This window comes from Suillus discolor (assembly GCF_016758755.1).
Source record: "Suillus discolor strain FC423 chromosome Unknown F5147scaffold_7, whole genome shotgun sequence".
NCBI classification, from domain to species: Eukaryota; Fungi; Basidiomycota; class Agaricomycetes; order Boletales; family Suillaceae; genus Suillus; species Suillus discolor.
Window position 1 is genome coordinate 328,808 of NW_024541254.1, and position 21,488 is coordinate 350,295.

Sequence of the window (21,488 nt, forward strand, 5' to 3'; positions counted from 1 at the left end):
GTACAGGTTTTATTTGTTAACTAATCAGTCCCAAGCTCACCTATCACTCCTACAGCTATCCAGTATCCTGAATTAGATGGCGATTCACGCCAAACTATGTGGTCCAGTATGCTCTCAGAGGAAGCAGACAATATATCTCGCCGAGACATCGAGGAGCTGTCTAGAGTTGCAGTCAACGGTAAGTAAACCCACCCTCTTGTAGACTGTCGCTTCAATATTTGGCAGGTCGGGCGATGAGGAACATTCATACTACAGCCAAAGCACTAGCGCGTTCTCGGTACTTGTCTTCATTTCATTTGCTGTGAGATCTCTGATTGATCAATATCATAGTAAACAACCTATATCTCTATACCATTTGAAGACTGCTGCAAAAATACAAGGACAGGTTGAAGGTGCAGGATATCATCTTTACTGGTGACCTAGTCCAGAGCCGCAAGTTTATTAGAATACCCTTTAACTGAACTGCAAGAATGTAATACTTGGATGGACCAATGTATGTAGACTCTCGATAGACGTATAGTAGGGCATTTTTTTGGATTTCTTGATTATGAACGATGTAGCAGTGTGATTGTCATCGATCAGTAAATCGCGTGAGCTCCTGTCACGTGTGTCGTCACATGATTCACTGATATCATATAATTTATTATAATTTATTATAAATTTATAATGCATTCCCTTCAAGTCTACTTCCACTAGGCGCCGTCGCCGGCGATGACCTTGCTTTCGTTTGTAATTTGAAGACGAAGGGAACGAGCACACTTGAAACGGTATTTTGGAAGGACAGAGACTGGTCACAATCGTAGGAAATGTATGAGCGAGGACTACGATTCGCCAACAGAGAATGCGGAAAATGCCGTTGTTTGCAGTTGTGGACGATTTGCAGGTTGGCATATCACCTTGTGGCAAGCAAGGTGAAAATGTCATCTGCGGCCGCCGGCGTCCTCATCAAACTCTTCTAGCCCACTACAGGTCAAGAGAAAGAGAGTTACCGAATAATGTGATGGTTCAATACTACGCCGGATACATTGCGAGATTTTCTTTGATGGCGTCGGGGAGATCACGCGCATGCCCACCAAAAAAGGAAACCAAAGAAGAGAATATGGGGTGAGCTAAATTGTTTGCCTGCTAAACGCGTGATCGACTGAAGATAAGCTAGCTTTGCCTACGTCGACTTTGCTACGCCAGATGCCAAAGTCATAGCAATAACCCAGTCCGAACCAGAGCTTCACGGTCGGAATTTACTGATCAAAGATGGTACGTATGCGTGCGGTTTACTCTACGCACTCGATGTTTAAGCTTGCATTCCCGTATATGTAGGAAATGATTTGTGGGGCCGTCCCATAACTACACCACCGGCGGGAACACAAGAGGACGCCAAGGGTCCCTCTTCAGGCAAATCAGTGAGCGACCTGACGAAGACTCTGCGTGTACAGAAGCAGCCTCCTGCACAAACATTATTCCTTGGAAATCTTGGTTTTGATACTACCGTGGACTCGATTCGTGAACTCTTCGAGGCTCATAGACACCCACAAAAGTCTGGAAAAGGTGTGAAAGCGAATGAGGCCGAGGCTAGTGCCGGGGAGGATGACAATGTCACAAAAGATGTTTGGTTACGAAAGGTCCGCATGGGAACTTTTGAAGACAGTGGTGCATATGAAGAGTGAGTGCTTTGTCGTACAAGGCGCATGTAATACCAACGGAAGCATCCAGATTTGCCTTCCGACCTTACATCGCTTTCTCGTTCTTTATCCGCTGGCAACGCCGTCGGCGTTCCAGATTCCGGCACTCCTTCCCCGAAAGACAAGCTATCCTTTCCTCCGTCTTCTAGTTATATATTAGCTCCATCCACATCTTCCACCTCGTTTGCGGAGCAAGTTAGCTTGAAAATAAACGGTGTTCATGATTTTGAGCCCCTAACGTATAGTCCGCCCAATAAACACTTGCAGACAAGAAGTGTCGCAAGTCGCACACCATTCGCATGCTCACAAACCACTGGACTGAAGGTCGCTTGAAAGCAACACTTCTCTCTGCTCCGCAGAGGGGGAGCTCTACTGGACTCGCTCGTCCTTCCACTCCAGTTCCTCAAAGACTCGTAAACGAGTTCGTGGATAGCATAAGCCGCCATCGCACTCATTCCCTTTCCCGCAGTCTCACAGATGATCAACCAAGGACAGCTTCTGCATCGCCAGCCTCCCTTCGTCAGCGACTCCAGAAGCCCCAGAAGCGACGGTTCGTATTTTTCGTCTTGAAGCTGTGGTTGTGGTTTCAGTTCGCTATCGTTGTGGTCATCTTTCTTTGGGCGATGGCGAAGCGCGGACCGAAGAGTGTGTTGGAGGAAGCTCAGAGAAGGAAGATTCAGTGACCATATTTTGGGCGGTGTTTCATTGTACTGTAGGTTCAATATTGAACATGCCCTAGGCTAATGATATACGAGCTTCTCCGCTAGAGCTTTGGTTTGATGTGCTACCGACCGGAACGATAGGCTATTTACGTAACCCATTTGCGCAAAATATACTAGTCTTTGACGAATAGTATGTTCTCGAACTCGATGCTGACACGGGTGCCGGTTCCTCAGTAAACCTGCCGGATTATTTATCCTCTTTTCTTTTTTTGAAATATATATTCGAGCTCATCGTGTCACCACGTGCACTGTGCTCATGGGCTAGTGATATAAACCTTCTAAATATTAATATACCGACGCTCAAACACACAGTTAGTAGTACTATGGCACAACTAAGTTAAATGTGCAATACTGGCCAACTGCGCGCCGCCTCTCGCACAGGTCTGAACAATAACTGGTCAAGCCACTGTGATGCATGGTGTTGCGGAGTGTATCGTTTTCGACTATTAATTTCACTTGACACTCGAGCTAAAACTGTTCATCCGCTCCTTGAGTCTCACGTGCTTGTCCTGGCTTGGTCCTGGCTTCATTGATAAAAGCTCATAATGTAAGCTCCAGAGCCTTAGTTACGGCCCCGAACCCTTGATGACGTTTTGTATGGCTCCACAGGCATATCTATGACTATTTTTAGTACCCCATATCACAAAATGACACCAGTGCCTTGCAAATGAAGCATTCCTGTGCTGCTACAGTGAGGCTCGTATAGCCAGTTTTTGACTTTCTTACCCCAGCTTGTATCTTGGCATCTCGAACGGAAAATGCGTCCACTCACGTACAGATGTGGCACTGCCGCACATGTGCATTACAGTGAGGGTTTGGTAACCCCACTAGATTTGTCTGTTCACACCGACTGCAACACGACGCCATCAAACTTCAAACTGACAAATCCGACGGCCGTTGGCATGAGAGTATAAAGTGATCGAAAATACCTTTCGATCTAACGCTTTGAAAACAGCTTTCTCTCCTTTTGACGTGTCTGAAAAGTCTAACATACAGAATCACTCGTGCAAGTTATCCCCTCCGCCGATACCACCGAGTCCCCGCTACCGATTAGAGAGCCACTCCCCGGAACGTCGACAACTTCCTCACCTCCCGCTGTGGAAATGCCTTTACCTGCAATCAAGGTACCGTCTCCAGTCAGCACGTCGAGGTCTGTGACGCTCGAAGAATGCAAGTCCGGCATAACCGAGAGACAAGAGAATGGCTTCCTTCGACGGTGGCAGCAATGGTTCGTACTCTCCAGTCAAAGTAATCGGGCGATCTTATTGATTAATTCTAGGAACTACCTTCATGATTGCTGGAAACCCTACGAATGCATCGAACAGACTCCCCGTGTAGCCACCCAGGAGCCTACTTATTTCTACTTAAACGTTCGACGGAAGACAGATGAAGGTGCGCCCTCAGGCCTCAGGCATTACATAGCTGCAATTGATGTACCAGTATGTAGAGAAACCAAAACTGGTTTTCAGTGATTCTAGTCCCATTTTACTCGCCTGCTTACGGTACGGCGGATTTAAGCACTCAGTTTATCAGATGGTGAATCATTATCTTCTGCAGCTCCATTGTCGGGGGTGAATGCTTGAGCCAAGATCCACAAGTCCACATCGACGAGCTACTTTGGAGCTAGATTCGTTGGACAGTCGCACCGGTGACGCACGTAAGGCTTTGGAAGATAACAAAGAAGATGACATCGCACAAAGTGCGAAAGCGCTCGGGCATGCGTATGAGGGTCTACATGGTATGTAACTTGTACCCTTTATGGTAACTGCTTTCATACCTTTTATGATGGCAGACGGCGACGTGCGCACGTACCTTACGGCCGCAGTCCAGCAGCTTGACATTCTCTTACTCTTGCTTAAAGAAGAATTCAAATCAATGTGCGACATGTCCTTTGTTTTTATCTCTTGGTATCTGATTTCCCGTAGAGCTGAAAGATTGAAACATGCAGTAGTACACGGTCGCATACCGCTCGATCTGCTGGAGTTCTACTTCCGGAAGAATCAGCAGTACTACTACCTCGACGATAATGATGATTTTGTGAGAGAACCAACAATACTCTGCGAGACCTTCAGATAGATGAAATATGCAGGATGCATTCCGTTTGATCTCAACTTTTTACGATGACTTTGACCAGTAAGTTGTAAATGTTACTTGTGGGAATGGCATTTTCCCATTTTCTTCTGCAGAACATTCACCCTCAACGGCGAGGGTGTATTCTGGAACGGAACCAAGTGGGTTACGGTCGAGCGAGGTCGGGTGGTTAAACTAACTGAGGTCTGTCCCCGATACTATCCTACTTTCGTCGTACTAATGACATTCAGGGGTCGTTGATCTTGGCTGATTTTCAAACATACGAGATGACGCCTGAGATACGTAGACGACTTACAGGTAAGAGCACATGTCCCGCAAATGTCCCGCGTTAACCCTGGCTCTAGAACGCGGCAGGAAGTACGCCTCGCTAGCGGGGTTCCATTACAAACTTCGTGCGTTCTCTAATTGCTATTGAATTATTAAGTCAACCTTACCCCTCTTAGACAGAGGAGTGCGCCCGATCATGAGATAGGTGGATAGTTTCTCACTGACCTGTCGTCTCCAACAGCGACGGATCATAGTTGATCGCTTAGCCTGGAATACATTCGGCTACAACCACACGTAAGGAATTGTTTGCCAGTCATTCATTGTGTGATCTCATTGACTCCGACTAGAGATGATACCTCTTTCCCGTACCCTCTTCTTCAAGACAGAAGCAAGGCCCGAGACAATGATAATATCCCGGCTGTGCCGGAAGATGATATCGCTCTTCTCCCGCGATTCATGCCAGGTTTTGATCTGGAACGCAAGGTAATCACATAAAGGTATACATTCGAGCGCCTCTGATAGTGCTTGGCTTCCTGCAAGTCGTGGGGCTTCTTCGATGTTGATGAAATCGAGCCAATAAGATTCAATGAAAATGCCTGGAAGCACATTGTGCTTGACGAAAGCTCAAAGGTAAAGCCAATGAACTCAAATATTTGTTCGTCTTCTCATTACGACAGGATGTCATCGAAGGAGTTGTGGGTGCATTCGACTTCAGCAAGGAGGCCATGGCAGATGAAGAACAATCGGGCTTGGTAGGTCGAGTTACCTGTTTGTTCAAAAATAGTACCGAATGTTACGGTGCACCTCTCGCTGGCAGGTTATACTCCTGCATGGACCATCAGGGACTGGCAAAACGGCGACCGTTGAAGCTATAGCGGAACATTTTAAACGGCCCTTGCACTCTCTCGCAGTATGTTCCCTTCCGTTGGATACGACCTTACTTGTGGACACGTTGACATCCCGTCTGGATGTATGTTCATGGACTATTATCCACCTTGATGCAAATTCAGCATTTCACAGGTAGCAAGATCATGGAATGCCATAGTATTGATTGAAGCTGGAGATGTGCGGTATTTTACATGTTTTTTCAATCATGAGTTGACTTGCATCCAGCTTCTCATGCAGACTCAGAGGCACGAGCCAATAGTGCGCATTAGGTGTCTCCGTTTTGTGCTACCCTGACCTGTGATCAGATGGAGGAACAAAATCGCATCTCGACGATACTCGACTTCTTTGAGCGGCATCGGTGCATTGTATTTGTTACTGCGAGAACTACATGTACTGCATACATGTCGCATTTTGCTATTAGTACAGGTTTTATTTGCTAACTTATCAGTCCCATGCTCACCTATCACTCCTACAGCTATCCAGTATCCTGAATTAGATGGCGATTCCCGCCAAACTATGTGGTCCAGTATGCTCTCAGAGGAAGCAGACAATATATCTCGCCGAGACATCGAGGAGTTGTCTAGAGTTGCAGTCAACGGTAAGTAAACCCACCCTCTTGTAGACGGTCGCTTCAATATTTGGCAGGTCGGGCGATGAGGAACATTCATACTACAGCCAAAGCACTAGCGCGTTCTCGGTACTTGTCTTCATTTTCATTTGCCGTGAGATCTCTGATTGATCCAATATCATAGTAAACAACCTATATCTCTATACCATTTGAAGACTGCTGCAAAAATCCAAGGACAGGTTGAAGGTGCAGGATATCATCTTTACTGGTGACCTAGTCCAGAGCCGCAAGTTTATTAGAATACCCTTTAACTGAACTGCAAGAATGTAACACTTGGATGGACAATGTGTGTAGACTCTCGATAGACGTATCGTAGGGCGGTTTTTTGGATTTCTTGATTATGAACGATGTAGCAAGTGTAATTGTCACCGATCAGTAAATCGCGATTGACCACAAAGCTTCGAAGTACTTCATGGAAATCGCGTGAGCTTTTGTCACGTGTGTCGTCACATGATTCACCGATATCATAATTATGATGCGTTCCTTTCGAAAGTCTACTTCCAAAATGTCATCTGCGGCGTCCTCATCAGACTCTTCTAGCCCACCACAGGTCAAGAGAAAGAGAGTTACCGAAGAATGCGATGATGTAGCGCGCGAAGCAGACACAGCAGACAATGCACCAGTCCCAGATGACTGTGTCGCGTTGTCTCACGCCGAAAAACGCAGACAGAAGAAAAAAGAGCAGAAAGCTCAAGATCGGCCGTCAAAAAAGAGAAAGGTGACAGATGGTTCTGAAGCTGTCGTCTCTACGAAGTCCTCGAAGCCTGCTGGTAATAGCAAGCCGAAACGTCAGAATTCGGTCTGGGTAGGCAATCTATGGTTCAAGACTACGCCGGATACATTGCGAGATTTCTTTGATGACGTCGGGGAGATCACGCGCATACACATGCCCACCAAAAAAGGAACCAAAGAAGAGAATATGGGGTGAGCTAAATTCTTTACCTGCTAAATGCGTGATCGACTGAAGAGAAGCTAGCTTTGCCTACGTCGACTTTGCTACGCCAGATGCCAAAGTCATAGCAATAACCCAGTCCGAACGAGAGCTTCACGGTCGGAATTTGCTGATAAAGGACGGTATGTATGCATGCGGTTTACTCTACGCACCTGATGTTTAAGCTTGCATTCGCGTATATGTAGGAAATGATTTTGTGGGCCGTCCCACAACTACACCACCGGCGGGGACACAAGAGGACGCCAAGGGTCCCTCTGCAGGCAAATCGGTGAGCGGCTTGACGAAGACTCAACAGAAGATTTTGCGTGTACAGAAGCAGCCTCCTGCACAAACATTATTCCTTGGAAATCTTGGTTTTGATACTACTGTGGACTCGATTCGTGAACTCTTCGAGGCTCATAGACACCCACAAAAGGCTGGAAAGGGTGTGAAAGCGAATGAGGCCGAAGCTAGTGCCGGGGAGGATGACAATGTCACAAAAGATGTTTGGTTACGAAAGGTCCGCATGGGAACTTTTGAAGACAGTGGTGCATGCAAAGGGTGAGTGCTTTATCGTACAAGGCGCATGTAATACCAACGGAAGCATCCAGATTTGCCTTCCTTGACTTTACCAGCACCGAACATGCAACTGCCGCCCTGCTCAATCCTCGCAACCACCGTCTCAATGGTCGAGATCTAGTTGTGGAATATGCCTCTGCTGATGCAGTACGTCGAGGCGGCGGTCCAAGATTACAAAGCGAACACAAAAGTGGTCCTGGCAAAAGACATGGTGGTCGGCAATCTGACGTGACTGAGTCGCGTCCACGATCTCAATCACGCCCGGGGACACGTGGTGAAAATGAGAAAGAACATATCGCACAACAAGATCACGCAGAATCAACACGACGGAACCAAAAGGAGGGACCACGACATATAAAAGCTGACAGGGTTCGAGGACGCCCGAAACCTGGTGCCGCACTGGCCCAAGCGCCGCGTGAATCGGCTGCTATCATACCCAGCCAAGGTCAGAAGATTGTCTTCTAGGATATCACGATGGCAAAAGATAGCGAGAGATACGACATGTACACCCTAACGGTAGATAGCTTCACAAAAATTCCGTTGTCTACATGGACATACCGAATGCATTTTTTTCAGTTCATGAATCTTCCTCGTCATCCTGAACCATCCCCACGTTGAATTCAGCGCAGATATCCCACCGAGAGCCAGCAGCGGCAGCTGACACATACTTGACAAAGCGCATAACGCCCTCGTCCCGCAGGACGAGAAGGAGTCTGTTAAAGCTAGGCTGAATGGTTAGCAAAGTGCTCTCGTCATCATCGTCATCATCGCCAGAAGTATCGTTGACTTGGTGATTTTTGCTCGACCCAGAACGATAGACTGCTGGATCATCATCCTCGTCATGGGGCGCCATGTAACACTGGACAACGAATAAATCAGCAAACATCGATGAGAAAGATCTTGGCCTAACCTCCCATCCTCCCCACTCCCCAGCCTGCCAACCATGCGGCTTTTCGTCCTCTTCGTCCTTTTCATCCGCCTTCGACTTGCCATTCGATCGCGTCTCATTTTCTTCAACTTCTACTTGTGGCGTTAATCCCAACACTACGTCCAATCGCGACTCGTCCCCCTCGCTCGTTGCAAGAGTGTAGTCCAAGCCTGGTCTAAACCTTCGCGCTTCTACAGTATAGCTCAGCGGCACCAACTTTGTCATGATGCTTAACCAAGCGCGAAACGCATCACTTGGGAAAACTTCGTCTTGCAACTGACGAAGGATTGTGTCTGATTCACGTAAGGGCTTCGTTGTTTTTTGAAGCGTACAGTAACGCCATTTGTGTGGTGGACCCCGTGCAGACCATGCACCGGAGACGCCAGCAGTGTGCGGTGGTATCCTCCCCTGGCGAGTCTCACCATCAAGACCATCAGCTTGGTCTGCCATACGCAGGTCAGGTTCAAGTTTCGATACGAGAGACGCGGAAAGGAAATGGTGAAGTTCAATACTCGATTCCACGACAAACCGTGCCATCAATGCCTTCATCGTGCGTGTTTGAAGGTAAACTGGGTTTAGGAACTTTGAGAGGTAGGAGATATATTCTCTTCGGAGCGGTCCATCTGGATAGAGTGACTCCAAGTCGGGATATGCAACAAAGGTGGTAGAGCTAGATGTCTGTAGTAGTCCTGATGAGACGAATGCACAGACAGTACATCTTCCAAGACACACCAACTGTTCTCGTGAGCTTTTGAGCTCAGGAACTGCTTGATCAGCTTGATACCCCTCCTCACCCTCCTGTGCAACATGAAACCAGCCACTTATGCTAAGTCTTGCCCTGCCATCCCCTCCTACTACCACCTCTTCTACAGAATGGAAGCTTTTGCCTGGTTGCACTTCGAAGAGAATGAATTGATTCCAGCTTGGAGGGATAGCTTTGCATGGTGCAGCCTCGGGCTCGGGGATCCCATCGGCACCGGTTTGAACAGGATACAACTCTAAAGCACCTCCCCATTCTTTTTGCCATTCCTGGCCGTATGGTAGGGGCATATAGAGGATGTACGATACGCGCCTGGTTCCAATCACATCGTCGTGGTTGAGCAGGTGACACCCCTGCGTGTACGAGTTGACAGACATGTCCTGTTTCGTTCCGGAGAGTGGTCCACACCCAGTGACAGCCTGAATGAACTTGCGAAACTCTGAAGAATAGAGTGCATCGCGGAGAGCAAGGAGGTTTGGAAAAAGTGCAAGTTGAGCCTCAGAGAGGTACGAGAGTGATGCAAGGTCTCCGGTTTGGTTCACCTAGGAAAAAGATCTCGGACAACAGATAGTCGATTAGGACCGAGGAGACTTACCTTGTATATGTCTGTCTCCTTCTCAGTGAAGCTCAGCTCCTTCATACATTCATCCTTCACATTCTTAAGAAGATCGTCCTGGAAAAGCTTTTCGACAATCGCATATTTGAATGGTTCACTGCCAGCGTAAGCCTGATGCAATTGCTGCACATTTTCTGGCCCAAAGAGACCAGGATAGAAGCGCAACCGATGGTCCACGGTCGATGTCGACGAGGAATGTGTCGTTTTTAATCGCTTTAGAAGCGAATTTGAAGAAAGCTCAGGTGAAAGAGATCGCTCGCGAACATGGGCCATTATATTCTCTTGAAAGTGTGGTGAGGGGGCGCCTTGGTTCTCTAGTAGCAGTACATACAGCGATGATAAGTGCTAAAACCATCAATATCATTATCACATTTACGTAATGTAATTGTCAGGGACCACTCGACTTCGAACAGTGAGAATACAAATCTGCACTACATGAACCTAGTGAATCCCCAATCTAATCCTCTCCTGCTTCTTGATCATATGCACATCTCGCAGATACGTTGCAGCTCTCGCCCATTTCTCGTGTCGTCTCTCCGTTTGATGTGGTACAACTTCAAATTTAGTGTACAGAATGTTCTTCAAGTTTGGTAAAACGGAGGAGAGGAAGGCAGCGGCAGCCAATGGATTGTCGATCAGCGATGCCCCGACAGAGAGTGCAGTGATCTTGGTATTGGTTACCCCACCCCCTGGAACCTCGGGTGTCACAACACTGTATGAGGTGGCGTCCATACCGATGCCAAGTGTTCGCAAGTCTGGACAATGCAAAAGCAGACTGGCAAACCCATCCAGGGTGATTTGAGGACGCGTTGGTGTTACCCACGTGGCCTCGTCACCCAGGCGTAATTTTTTCAGCTTGGGCCACGATTTCACGGCTCTAACGAGGTCTTGGTCGTTTATAGTAAGGTTGGCAGAGTGAGCTGGCAGCGTTAGTTCTTCCAACGCGCAAAATGAGCAGAGTGGCATGATTTCACTGATTGTAAGCAGTGAATCACAAGTCAAATCGAGTGAGAGAGCTTGCACTTGTTGCGCTGTTACACGAGAGGCAAGGAGCAAAAGAAAGGTTTCGTTACTGGAAGATCGCGGGACGTTTCCGAGAGAGATGGATACTCTTCTCGCGGGTATCCACGTTGCTTCAAGGAAAGGTACGCATAGCTCGGAACTCTGCGCTCGGATTGTGAGATGGCGAAGAGGGTTTGAAAATGTGGTCTGCCTGTATTTGGAGGAGTCCCTATTCTGTGATAGAAATGAGAGTTGCAAGTTCGTAAGGGATGGAAGAGTGGAGAGATGAGACAAGGCACGCCAATCGACAGCTTCTGTGCTAAGGGTCTTGAGATGGTGCCAACCACATACAACAGCTTTTGAAACCGGGATGGATGCAGCTGAATCAGAGCCAGTGGTGGAGAAGGATTTCATGAGGGGACATGTAACTCCCAGGTTTGATAAAACCGAAAGCATAAACAGGTTACCCATCGCATGTAGATGAAGCTCAGTCAGGGTGGGGCTGAGAAGGTTGGAAAGGAGGTGGGTAGATTCATGGCTACTGTCCGACCAGAACAGTTTTTCAAGGCCAGGGAGTAAAAAAGGCCAGGGATGACTGCAGAGGGTATGTGCAAGTTCCTGGGAGATGTCACCCATGGCACTACGCCCCAGTTTGCCAAGGGCGCGAACCCTCATAAGGTACTTTTCGATGCCCCGCCAATGAACAATCAGAACGCAACTATCTATCTTCTGCACGCCGTTTGAGACATGGGTGTAATCATAGAATACCGGAAACCTACCAGACTACGATTGTGACGATGTCGAGACCACACGTGCCTGGGGAGACATTGTACTACAGGGTTGAGAGTATCTATGTGAGCCCAGAGCACATCCAGAGCAAGCTCCGAGAATGTGCGACAAGTCCTAGCGAGACGTGCGAGAGTCTGGCGTCGAACATCTACACCGTCAACGGGCCTGGATGGTTTCTGTACGTCAAGTGTGATGTCTTCATAATTGTTTAAGGCCGAAAAAATGTTCCGCAGAACTTCACAGATCTGGAGGCAGGAGTGCATGAGTAGTGCGATAGTAAGGGGCATTTACCTGCACCTACGACGTCCTCATCCGGGTCATGACGTCATGAAGAAAGTACTAGTTAAAATTTTCAACAAGCCTGCAATGCTTGCTCAAGGCTGATAGGTGACCGGTCGACCGGTGATCAGTGACAGCTGAGGCTTATGGTAGTACTTGGTAGTAGTTAGTTAGTAGGCAGCAGAGACTCGACGAGCTGAGGATAAGACACTCACCATGATAGAAACAGTGGCGGCCAAAGCACGACATCCCGAACACAGACATCAGAGCCTCGAGACTTGAGCGCTGAGCTCTAGTTTGACGAATCGCAAAATAGAAAATGCCGGCATCACCATACATCATGACTACTACGGTAAAGTCTGACTTTGAACCATTCAACCAACATAAGGGAAACAACATGCAAACAGCCTACAAGTCAATTTCATCCTAGCCTGGTACTCGGACATCATCGGTGCGCTGTAAGTACCAAGTTAGTGAAAATCAGTCGTGCTAATTGAGAATAATGACCAATTGCTTCAGCTTGCTCATTCCCAAAGCACTCGTGTATATAGCAGTTGATCATTTGTCTGATGCGGCAAATAATGAGATGCCAGGCCTCGAGAGTCGAAACCCCGCACACTAAAGCCTATTTTCCTAACACCAACCACTCTGTTGAACTCAAAGGCGACAGCATCAGCGCCATTGCCAGCGAATGCGAGTAGCAACTGGATGCAGTGTTGCACGATGTCTCAGCTCTGGACACAGTTATGGTCGGCTTCAATTCGGTTACTTGTCGAACAGACCAAGATTCCAGTCCAGGCATTTGCACAAAGGATTTATATCGGCTTTCGGGCGACTGTCAACTGAAACCCTATCCCATATATCTCACTACTGTCTCCTCAAACACAAGTACTTGTTCCCCGCATCAAAGATGGCCCCCACACTGCTGACCAGAGCATGCCGACGGAGGCTGCTGCAAGTATACTCAGTTTATGGTGCAGGTTATCGGTAGAAGTCGACGACGGAGACTGGCAGCGGGCAGCTTTTTCCTAAGACTCGTGACTCAAGGGATCACGACTCTCATTAGCACTCGGGCGCCACCCATTGACCAAGTTATTGCGAAGCCCTTCTTCAGCCTTACATCAATCAAATCAGGTCTCTTCATACTTTTTCCTGGGAAGAGGGCCAACTTCAAATTTTGTTAAAAGACTTACCAGCACTTCAGGAGCTGGCTATACCAAGGATGGGTCTTTACAGTGCAGCTTTTGTACCATCTATTTCGTTAGTGCCGTCCATTATGTGCAGCCTCAAAGTCTTTGACGTGAGGCTGCCTTTCGACCTTGAGCTTACAAATTCTTGCAGTTCCTACCTGACAAATGTCGAGATCGCCGTACATCGCCCGAATGCAATCCTGTTCCTGCTCCAACCTCTCCTCGATCACGATCGACGTAGCGTTCAAACAAAGACAGTCCTTAGAGCCACTTACGCAGACCGGAATCCAGACCTTTCGCATCGCCGATACCGGTCCTAGCACACGCTCTTTGGCGGAGATTTTTGACGGTCGTACGAGCATGACGGATGTTGAGCGGGCAGAATATGTTTCCCTCATTCCTTCCATTGACATTGTAGATGATCCCAGTCGCCGATATTTTATGTAAGACTCGATTGTCACACATTTCTCGAAATGATGTAAGTATTGGCCTGCACAGTCAGTCGTTTTGTACGTTCGTTCTTCACAGGAAATTCTTTTGACAAGCATCGACAAAGCCATATTACGCATCTCACGCCGGCACTTTATGTCACGGACGCGAGTGGGTCTTCGATCGAATAGTTTTACAAACAAGATGGTGCCCAGTCGTTCAGCCTTCCGAGACAGTCACCGAACAGAACTTGAATATCTAAATGACAGGAAGTGAGTTCAAAGTTGATGCTTGAAAGACCCTGCTTGACCAATTTCTTGTCAGCTTGGTGCAAGTCCATTGTGAGAACGTAGATGCCAAAATCAAGATTCTTAGCAGAAATATTAACGAGATTTATGTGGTCAATGGTGTAAGTGGTCCCTCTCGTCATCAACTACCCTGTCACGCTAACTTGTAGAGTGACATTTAGAGATGCAAGCCAAATCTAAGAGGGCGAATCGGTATAGCCGATCAAGTTAATGTCACGTATGCATGTTGATCCAGAACGCGTCGTCGGAGTTGAACTACACCTGCAACTAATAGGACCACAACTGCGAGGATATGTCTGAAATGGCCGGTCTGGGTACAAGTCTGCACAGACTCGGAGTCTGTGCGTGCCACTGCACTGCACTGTTCTACCGGGTTTAAAGCTGCTGGCACCTCCTGAGTATAGATGGCATGCACAACCGCCCGCCGCACTCGTGCTCGTCGTGTGCGGCAACAGGGTCAATTGAACGTAAATTTCAGTGATTTCGAGTCCTTCATCGAGATTCTTGAATGGATTTGCCTGCGTTACCAAGATGTTCTCTGAAGTCGAAGCACTACTCGCCCCCGACCGCGGGCAATTGCAGGCGTGTCGAGGCATGTCACGGGGGCGAGAAGTGAGTCACATTTTGAAATTCAAAACGAAATTCTTGGGATCTGGAAACGGGTGGTGCTCGGCGTAGCTTGAAACACATGTCGGGCATGTGTCCATCGAACTTCGACAGGAACTACCCGGGCCAGAACGAACGAACGGCGGAAAGGCGGACCGGTCTATCAAAACATGGCTTAGGTTGTGCGCCAAGATATTACGATATCTTGTTATCTAGTATTCTGGTCTGCCGTTGTTCATGCACATGATCAGTCCTAGCTAGTCGGAGGAGGAATAGTCAAACTGTTTCAACTGCGCAATGGAAGAATAGAATGATCCAGATCACCGGACATTAGGTAAAGATATTCTGTGCATGCCTCGATGGCTTACGAGTTTAGCAAATCGCGAACAGAAGATGACCTATATACTCACACGTACAAGGAACTGCGGCACGCGATGACTGCTGAGCGCTGAGTCACTGACAAGGCCTTAATGACTGTGAACCTGGAGTTCAGCTAGTTTCAAATGGCCGACCCCATATAAGATATGGCAGTAGGTTCAGCATAGTAACGAAGCGCGAATTGTGGTCATGTCATGAGAAACAGCTACACCGGTACCGTAGATTTATCACAGCAGATGCAGCGGGAGCCGCGTTGGGAAGTATAACGGCGTTCTGCTGATGCAACATCTTATCCGCATATGTCTTTGGGTGTCTGAATCATACAGATGTGACTGCACGACAGGAGCGGAGAGTAAACAATGTGCGCACCATATTCATGTGATTGTGGGTGAATTGTTAGCCCGCGAGTACACCGCAGACACCCATCTTGCAGTGCAATACCGACGCCGAGCGACAGTCAAGCAAGCAAGTGAAGGGAACTGCGAGAGCTAGACACCATTAATGATCAGATCCTGAAGAGGAAGACATTTGGGAGAACGAGAGAACTGAAATGGAACAGAAGGGTGATATATTGATGTCAGAGTTGCGAATTCAGTTCAGTACTACAAAGAGCTTCCATGCTATACATCATTACAAAAAGGACGACACTGGTCCTTCTGATTCCGAATAACTGAGATAACTAAAGTACAAGCAAGCACCAACTCATTAACACAATAATACAAGCAAGAGCATAAAGAAGCAGAGACACCACCGCAACATGTCAGAAGTTAATACCGTCATTTCATCCAATCCTAACCTCATGCCTTTTCGTTTCCCAGCGAAATCAAGTCAGCAATCTGACCTGCTCCCGAACCGAGGTCCACAGACTGATGACGTGCCAGCGAGAGGCTGGGCGGTCGTACATGTTGGGCTGAGTGTGATCGAGAAACCCATGCTTCGGTGGCATTTGCAAGCAATTCCTCCGCGACTTGCGAAGAAACATGCGTGAGCGGGACTGGAGCGTAAACGGGAGCGTCTACAAATCGTAGGTCGACGTCGGATGTGCAGCGCGCTTTGTTTGCCATTGAATGGACTGGTAGGATATATATCCGCTCATAGTGAGGTGTGTGGGATGACAAATGGAAGCCTTGATGACTGATAAGAATGGTGTAGTAACTGGATAAAGCCAACACGAAGTGAAGCTGCGTAATCAAATCACAAACGTCAGCCTTGCGGCTCGCCACCAACTATTAAGGCAAAATTTACTCACGCGAATGACGGTGATGACCATCAAAACAATCATGAACACGAATACTCCCCGCTCAAACCATGGTTCACAGTTCTCCAAAGTCAGCCCCAAGTCGATGAAGTCCCGAAGAGTGTCTGGCTGGCGTGACAACAATTCGCAAATACTAGAGCGAACTGATGGTCGAAAAGCAGCGTAAGAGCCTATGGCTGCAAACAAGGTGCCAAACACGAAATCTCCGACAATGTAGTCACGATATATGCGGACAAATGACGCTTTGCCCTAGAGAAGAGGGCTCAAGATTTTGGCAATTAAAAAAAAGAAAATGTTAACGTACTCGGACAATGCCTGCCAGGCCGAAGAGACAGATGACAGATGCCGCAACAAAATATGCGCACAATAACGCCCATACGAGATGCACTCCATCTTTACTGATGGAATACTCAGAACTCTCCCATTCGCTTTCTGGTTCCCATTTGAATGACCGCCAAGCTCCTAGTAGTCGTACTGCAAGAGCGAAATTGAACACTGCGCCAAAGATCGAAACGGCTAGTGATGTAGTCCTATGAGAATTGAAGAACATGTCAGTCGACGGTCAAGAAAGATAGGAAATTGCAGTCATAAATCCAATGCCCGAGCCGGACTTTTGTAAGCGGGCGGCAGGGAGAGGGGCTGCGCAAGATCAAGCGATGTTAGGACAAACCTTGTTACAAACAAGCGGGCCATTTGTCCAAAATTCTTGCTGGTCGGGCCTTTGGAGACAAGAAGAAATATGGTGGAGCCGGTGGTTCAAATGGAAGGTGAGTATTGTGGTCCGAGAAGGAGTGTTAGCTGGTGTATGACTAAGCTTGCAATGTAATCAGATTGAGGATCGGCGTTTCAGGTTAGTCTTAGACTTTATTTAGAATTATCCGGTACATGTCTTGCGAGAGGATGTGTAGATGTGCGCGAGTCAAGACGGGACTCATCGACATCAAGCTCAGTAAGTTGTCTGTTAATATCTGGTTAGTGAAGCGATTTACATCAAGTGGCACAGTGTGTCAACTTGAACATATTTCTGACAGAATATTTTTCATTCAATGGGCTGATTCGTTTTTCCGTTCAGTCTGTGGCCCAGGCTAGCCCGAACGGACAAGTCCATTCGGCAACCATGCGTTTCCCCTCGCTCGGAAGCGACCGGCATAAATAATAAGCCCGATGGGTTTGTTTGATACACTAAGGACACACGACCGGGTCCGTGATTCCCTCCACGAGTTGTCCATGAGTAAATATTGCACAGTCAGGAACATTGACTCATGACTGAACTTTGGATCACGTGACATTCGGGCTTGCCAATTACAGGCCGTCAACTTCGCAAGGATGATTAATATTGGTGGGTGCAATAATTGCAACGCTGGTCGCTGCAGTACTGTCAGTACTGATGAGTTTATAGGTAATTTCCCTTACCGGGTGTCGGAAGTAGTTCTTTTGCGATGGCAATGTGGTTCCTTCTTCACTCAAGCGAAGCATGCTTTATCTGTGTACACATATTGTGCATCCGAATCACATTTCTCCCTTTGGTGTGTAGCCGTAAAAAAATCACTCCTCTGGACTATGTAGGTGAAATAATCGTGTTCCAACGCGGACTTACACCGTCTCTAGAAGTTGCCCACTGTTTATCCCTATCTTTGTTGACTCGAGTCCGCTCGCACAGTCATTTGAATGCAATCGATGCCTTGCGAATTCGAAAGGCTCGTGCCCAATGTGACTCACAAGATCCTAATCTACCACCCCAATTCTAGCGAACAAGTGTATCAGAAGCTTAGTATTGTTATGTTGTCTGACTTGAGTCCCCCATTAGGGCCTGAGTGGCGGAAATCAAGTTTCGAAGCGGAGCGTGCATAACGCGTGTGCATCTGGAGAATTCCAAAATCGATGACTGGCGTTGCTGGGATGGGTTTAAAACATCATCCACCGTTCTTTCATCTCTCAAACTTACAAGCCCACATCTCATTCACATTCTTCCTACCTTGCAGACTCTGAGGTCATGCCCGACGACAACACAGCTTCATTGCAGGACGCCATCACATCCGAAGGCATGAATGTAGCAGAGGACGCTACTGGAGCCAAGGTCGGTAACCCATATTCACCATGTTCACCGTAGAGCGCATCTGAATTTCAAGTTTTGCTAATCGAACGAATCAGGCGGCTTCAGAAGATAATGTCAGTAAGACGCAGAACACTCAGAATCGTTACTTGCGACGTTTTCAGATGTGGTCTGTAATGAGTTACTTGACTGCTCTGACTGTTCGCTTACATGCAAACACAGGGATGGTGCTACATGCACCTGGAGACCATATGATCCATCGTTCATCAAGCCTGTCTCTCAGCGCATAGATCTGAACAACTATTTCTATCTCGATGTCCAATATGAGGATGAGCAATGTACGCACGATTTTCCACGACTGTTACTATCAAATTACTGTTGGCCTGTATTGACGACTTCGTCTAGCACCCCCTGAACTGATTGTGAGCAACTTCAGCAGTGTATTGATTGATTTCTTTCGGTGAGATTGTGATATAAGCTATTGCCTGGTCAATCTTAGCGTCGCCTTGGCAGCTGCGCCATTGGGAATAATTTTATCAAACAAAACCCGACGTATCCTCTTCTGGATTTTTTCGCAAGAATAGATGACCTTCGGGCCGATCTTGCGGACGTCCGACAAGTTCTTACTTCAAATTTGGATGGTGAAGATCTCAAGCAAAAAGCGAATGATATGGGTTGCACAGATGCATTGGGCCGTATGTCTGGCCATGATAATATGATATCCCCATTGACAATCTCATCCCTTAATACAGTACATAAAACCGAGGAAGACGCCCGGCGGTACTTCGAGGACGTGTCAGAGCATTTTGGCGTCCTATTAGGTATGATAGAGAAAGAATTCGAACCGACGTGAGCACATTTATATACTGTCCTGACATTTAGGTTGACACGAGGTTACAGCGCTCAAGAACTCGAGCTTCAACTCTCTTACGGACACATTGCTTTCGACTTGCTCAGATACTACTTCAAGCGGGGTATCAAGTACTATACTACACAGAAGGGTGACCTGGTGAGTAATAATATATGATAGTAACTGTCTGTTCCAATCTTGCTGCAGACTGGATTTACGCTCAGTAGCGCAAGCTATAGTAACAGTTTAGCGTATGTTGCATTGTATACGAAGGATCCGGTCCTCATTACTTGCCTACAGATCATTTTACCTGAATTCCGAGACAACGAGGTGGAACGGATACAGATATATCGACGAGAAAAAGAATTTCTCGGTTCCAAAATACGATGTTTGTACTTTTTGCGCTTGCAATTCATGAGAGCTCATGATCGTTTAGGGAACGATGAAACTGTCACAACTGGATTGCAAAATCATGACAGACGATGTACGCGCCAAGCTAACCGGTACAGTGCCTCACGCTTTTTGTTAGATGTACAGAAGTTCTAAACATCATTTTAGCCCGAGGGAATTTGTATGGATCATTTTCTGGTGGTTTCCATTATAAGTCATGTATGTCTGACCCATTCTACGTTGCCGTCAGACTAATAACTGTGCTCAGACAAAGGGGTAATTTTCCTTCCTTCTCTTTTCTAGAATGGAAACGAGCTTATTGATTCGACCCTAGAGTCGAATCATTATCGATGAGCGTGCATTCAATGTTAGACAGGGCTACACGTGTAACCCGTATGATATCATTGCTTTTGTTTCTAATCCATGCACTAATGTCGTCTCAGAGACGAGAAGATCCCTGACATTCCAGAGGGCAAACACGATCAACTTCCGGCTTTTGTGAATGGTTTCGATCTCAAGAGCAAAGTAAGTTGAACTCTTTTCAAGTTAATTTGGTTCGACTGACTCACGACGGGCTACAGCGATGGAAATCATTCGATGTCGAACATATTGATGACATCACGTATGACGAGAAAGCCTGGGACCACTTGGTTGTAGATGATGATGTTAAAGTAAGTAATAGCCCTCTGTTTATTGTCCGGCTATTGTTGATGGTCAAGCAGAACCTGATCAAGGGACTTGTCAATGTTACTAAGAATGTCAATACGTCGCAGCATCTTATGTCGGACGTCATCACAGGTAAAGGTGGAGGTTTGGTAGGTTTCCCTGTACCTCCCAATGCTGTCAACCTCATGTTATTCTGTGTAAGATTGCGGTACTTCATGGGCCTCCTGGGACCGGAAAGACGCTAACAGCTGAAGCTGTCGCTGAACACCTCAAGAGGCCTTTGTACATCGTGAGCTCTGCGGAATTGTCGACAGAGCCTTCACACCTAGAATCTAAGCTTTCGGCGATATTGAAGGTACATGCCATGATGTACAATTTCGACTGAACTGATAAGAATTCTCTACTAGTTAGCTACCGTATGGGACGCCGTAGTTCTTCTTGATGAAGCCGACGTGTTCCTGGAACAGAGGAGTTTCCATGACGTACGTTTTTGCAATTCATCATTAATTCCACGATACATTTCTCATTTTATTGTAGCTGGCACGCAACGCACTGGTTTCCGTTGCATTAAAGGTCATTGAGTACCACCGCGGTGTGCTCTTCTTGACAACAAATCGCATCCAAACGTTTGACGATGCCTTTCTTTCGAGGTTCTCCATTGGTCCGTCCTCCATTTATATCATATCAGTTTGAAATAAACACAATCTAAACAGCGATCAAATATCCTGAGTTAGATGCTTCGGCCCGGCTTACGATCTGGAAAAAGTTCATCGAGCTTGCTGGGTGGCCATTTTTGGACTCAGAGTCTGAAGAGTTCGTCAACATCGATGGCAAAGAGCCACGTTGTTATATTTCTCACTCAGATCTGGAAGTATTGGCGCAAAAGCCGTTTAATGGTCAGCATATCCCTGTCATCCTGCCTATCAGAATTCAATATAGTTTCTAGGACGCACCATTAAGAACCTTGTCCGGACCGCCCAGGCGTTAGCACTCTCTGCGTAAGTATTATTGTCCGTGTGTTTGCTTCCCTGTTACTCATGAGAATGCACAGAAATGAACCGCTTTCCCTCGACCATGTCAAGGTCGTTATCCGTGCGCAAGAGAAATTTTTGACAGAGTTTGCGCAAATCCGCTCTTAGTTGGCACCTTATCGATCGTATCAGTCCAAGTATATCCATATCAATATTGTAACACCACCAAA

At 47.1% G+C, this 21,488-nt stretch overlaps 8 protein-coding genes across 8 annotated transcripts; 4 read left to right on the forward strand and 4 right to left on the reverse strand.

Annotated features, from left to right (window-relative positions):
• The first annotated feature begins 804 nt into the window (after positions 1–804).
• On the forward strand, positions 805–1,863 carry F5147DRAFT_381861 (uncharacterized protein). The gene is made up of 4 exons (XM_041429487.1): positions 805–1,104; positions 1,157–1,254; positions 1,318–1,660; positions 1,711–1,863. The coding sequence occupies exons 1-4, from the start codon at positions 842–844 to the stop codon at positions 1,826–1,828; spliced, it is 822 nt and encodes a 273-aa protein (XP_041297198.1). The 5' UTR covers positions 805–841; the 3' UTR covers positions 1,829–1,863.
• Positions 1,864–4,330: 2,467 nt separating this feature from the next.
• F5147DRAFT_381880 (uncharacterized protein) lies at positions 4,331–6,659 on the forward strand. Its single transcript, XM_041429488.1, has 17 exons — positions 4,331–4,438; positions 4,491–4,534; positions 4,588–4,632; positions 4,739–4,789; positions 4,837–4,884; positions 4,936–4,943; positions 5,001–5,053; positions 5,107–5,242; positions 5,300–5,389; positions 5,437–5,511; positions 5,577–5,729; positions 5,780–5,824; positions 5,873–5,905; positions 5,953–6,067; positions 6,123–6,245; positions 6,293–6,344; positions 6,400–6,659. Exons 2-17 carry the CDS (start codon positions 4,522–4,524, stop codon positions 6,485–6,487), a joined length of 1,128 nt encoding a protein of 375 aa, XP_041297199.1. The 5' UTR covers positions 4,331–4,438; positions 4,491–4,521; the 3' UTR covers positions 6,488–6,659.
• A 121-nt stretch (positions 6,660–6,780) lies between these two features.
• Positions 6,781–8,250, forward strand: F5147DRAFT_769234 (uncharacterized protein; the record flags this gene model as incomplete). Its single annotated transcript, XM_041441031.1, has 4 exons — positions 6,781–7,199; positions 7,252–7,349; positions 7,413–7,767; positions 7,818–8,250. The coding sequence occupies 4 exons, from the start codon at positions 6,781–6,783 to the stop codon at positions 8,248–8,250; spliced, it is 1,305 nt and encodes a 434-aa protein (XP_041297200.1).
• A 112-nt stretch (positions 8,251–8,362) lies between these two features.
• Positions 8,363–10,362, reverse strand: F5147DRAFT_743381 (nuclear protein; the record flags this gene model as incomplete). The annotated part of the gene is made up of 4 exons (XM_041439601.1): positions 8,363–8,644; positions 8,696–9,391; positions 9,446–10,015; positions 10,069–10,362. The coding sequence occupies 4 exons, from the start codon at positions 10,360–10,362 to the stop codon at positions 8,363–8,365; spliced, it is 1,842 nt and encodes a 613-aa protein (XP_041297201.1).
• Positions 10,363–10,454: 92 nt separating this feature from the next.
• F5147DRAFT_382051 (uncharacterized protein) lies at positions 10,455–12,031 on the reverse strand. Its single transcript, XM_041429489.1, has 2 exons — positions 11,871–12,031; positions 10,455–11,820 (listed from the first exon to the last, which is right to left on the reverse strand). Exon 2 carries the CDS (start codon positions 11,764–11,766, stop codon positions 10,531–10,533), a length of 1,236 nt encoding a protein of 411 aa, XP_041297202.1. The 5' UTR covers positions 11,767–11,820; positions 11,871–12,031; the 3' UTR covers positions 10,455–10,530.
• On the reverse strand, positions 11,910–12,143 carry F5147DRAFT_545472 (uncharacterized protein; the record flags this gene model as incomplete). The annotated part of the gene is made up of 1 exon (XM_041430317.1): positions 11,910–12,143. A coding segment is annotated over one exon (234 nt), but the record flags the coding sequence as incomplete, so codon positions are not given.
• Positions 12,144–15,867: 3,724 nt separating this feature from the next.
• Positions 15,868–16,878, reverse strand: F5147DRAFT_758358 (uncharacterized protein; the record flags this gene model as incomplete). The annotated part of the gene is made up of 3 exons (XM_041440402.1): positions 15,868–16,251; positions 16,320–16,577; positions 16,633–16,878. 3 exons carry the CDS (start codon positions 16,876–16,878, stop codon positions 15,868–15,870), a joined length of 888 nt encoding a protein of 295 aa, XP_041297204.1.
• Positions 16,879–18,182: 1,304 nt separating this feature from the next.
• On the forward strand, positions 18,183–21,485 carry F5147DRAFT_382086 (P-loop containing nucleoside triphosphate hydrolase protein). Its single transcript, XM_041429490.1, has 22 exons — positions 18,183–18,405; positions 18,480–18,550; positions 18,604–18,719; positions 18,787–18,841; positions 18,895–19,076; positions 19,134–19,230; positions 19,282–19,390; positions 19,439–19,482; positions 19,532–19,619; positions 19,668–19,734; positions 19,790–19,840; positions 19,890–19,897; positions 19,956–20,014; positions 20,065–20,146; positions 20,203–20,292; positions 20,344–20,436; positions 20,490–20,642; positions 20,695–20,769; positions 20,825–20,948; positions 21,001–21,183; positions 21,234–21,285; positions 21,339–21,485. Exons 1-22 carry the CDS (start codon positions 18,322–18,324, stop codon positions 21,424–21,426), a joined length of 1,971 nt encoding a protein of 656 aa, XP_041297205.1. The 5' UTR covers positions 18,183–18,321; the 3' UTR covers positions 21,427–21,485.
• The last annotated feature ends 3 nt before the right edge of the window (positions 21,486–21,488 follow it).

What these genes read in the sequence shown, in the direction of transcription:
- F5147DRAFT_381861 (XM_041429487.1), top strand. Translation starts at nt 842, where the DNA reads ATGCGGAAAATGCCGTTGTTTGCAGTTGTGGACGATTTGCAGGTTGGC. An exon ending in GAATTTACTGATCAAAGATG is followed by an intron (nt 1,255 to 1,317) that starts GTACGTATGCGT and finishes CCGTATATGTAG; the next exon opens with GAAATGATTTGTGGGGCCGT. An exon ending in GACAGTGGTGCATATGAAGA is followed by an intron (nt 1,661 to 1,710) that starts GTGAGTGCTTTG and finishes GGAAGCATCCAG; the next exon opens with ATTTGCCTTCCGACCTTACA.
- F5147DRAFT_381880 (XM_041429488.1), top strand. An exon ending in GTATTCTGGAACGGAACCAA is followed by an intron (nt 4,633 to 4,738) that starts GTGGGTTACGGT and finishes CGTTGATCTTGG; the next exon opens with CTGATTTTCAAACATACGAG. An exon ending in AAAGCACTAGCGCGTTCTCG is followed by an intron (nt 6,345 to 6,399) that starts GTACTTGTCTTC and finishes CCAATATCATAG; the next exon opens with TAAACAACCTATATCTCTAT.
- F5147DRAFT_382051 (XM_041429489.1), bottom strand. Translation starts at nt 11,766, where the DNA reads ATGAGGGTTCGCGCCCTTGGCAAACTGGGGCGTAGTGCCATGGGTGAC.
- F5147DRAFT_382086 (XM_041429490.1), top strand. Translation starts at nt 18,322, where the DNA reads ATGCCCGACGACAACACAGCTTCATTGCAGGACGCCATCACATCCGAA. An exon ending in GTATTGATTGATTTCTTTCG is followed by an intron (nt 18,842 to 18,894) that starts GTGAGATTGTGA and finishes TCGCCTTGGCAG; the next exon opens with CTGCGCCATTGGGAATAATT. An exon ending in CTACACAGAAGGGTGACCTG is followed by an intron (nt 19,391 to 19,438) that starts GTGAGTAATAAT and finishes ATCTTGCTGCAG; the next exon opens with ACTGGATTTACGCTCAGTAG.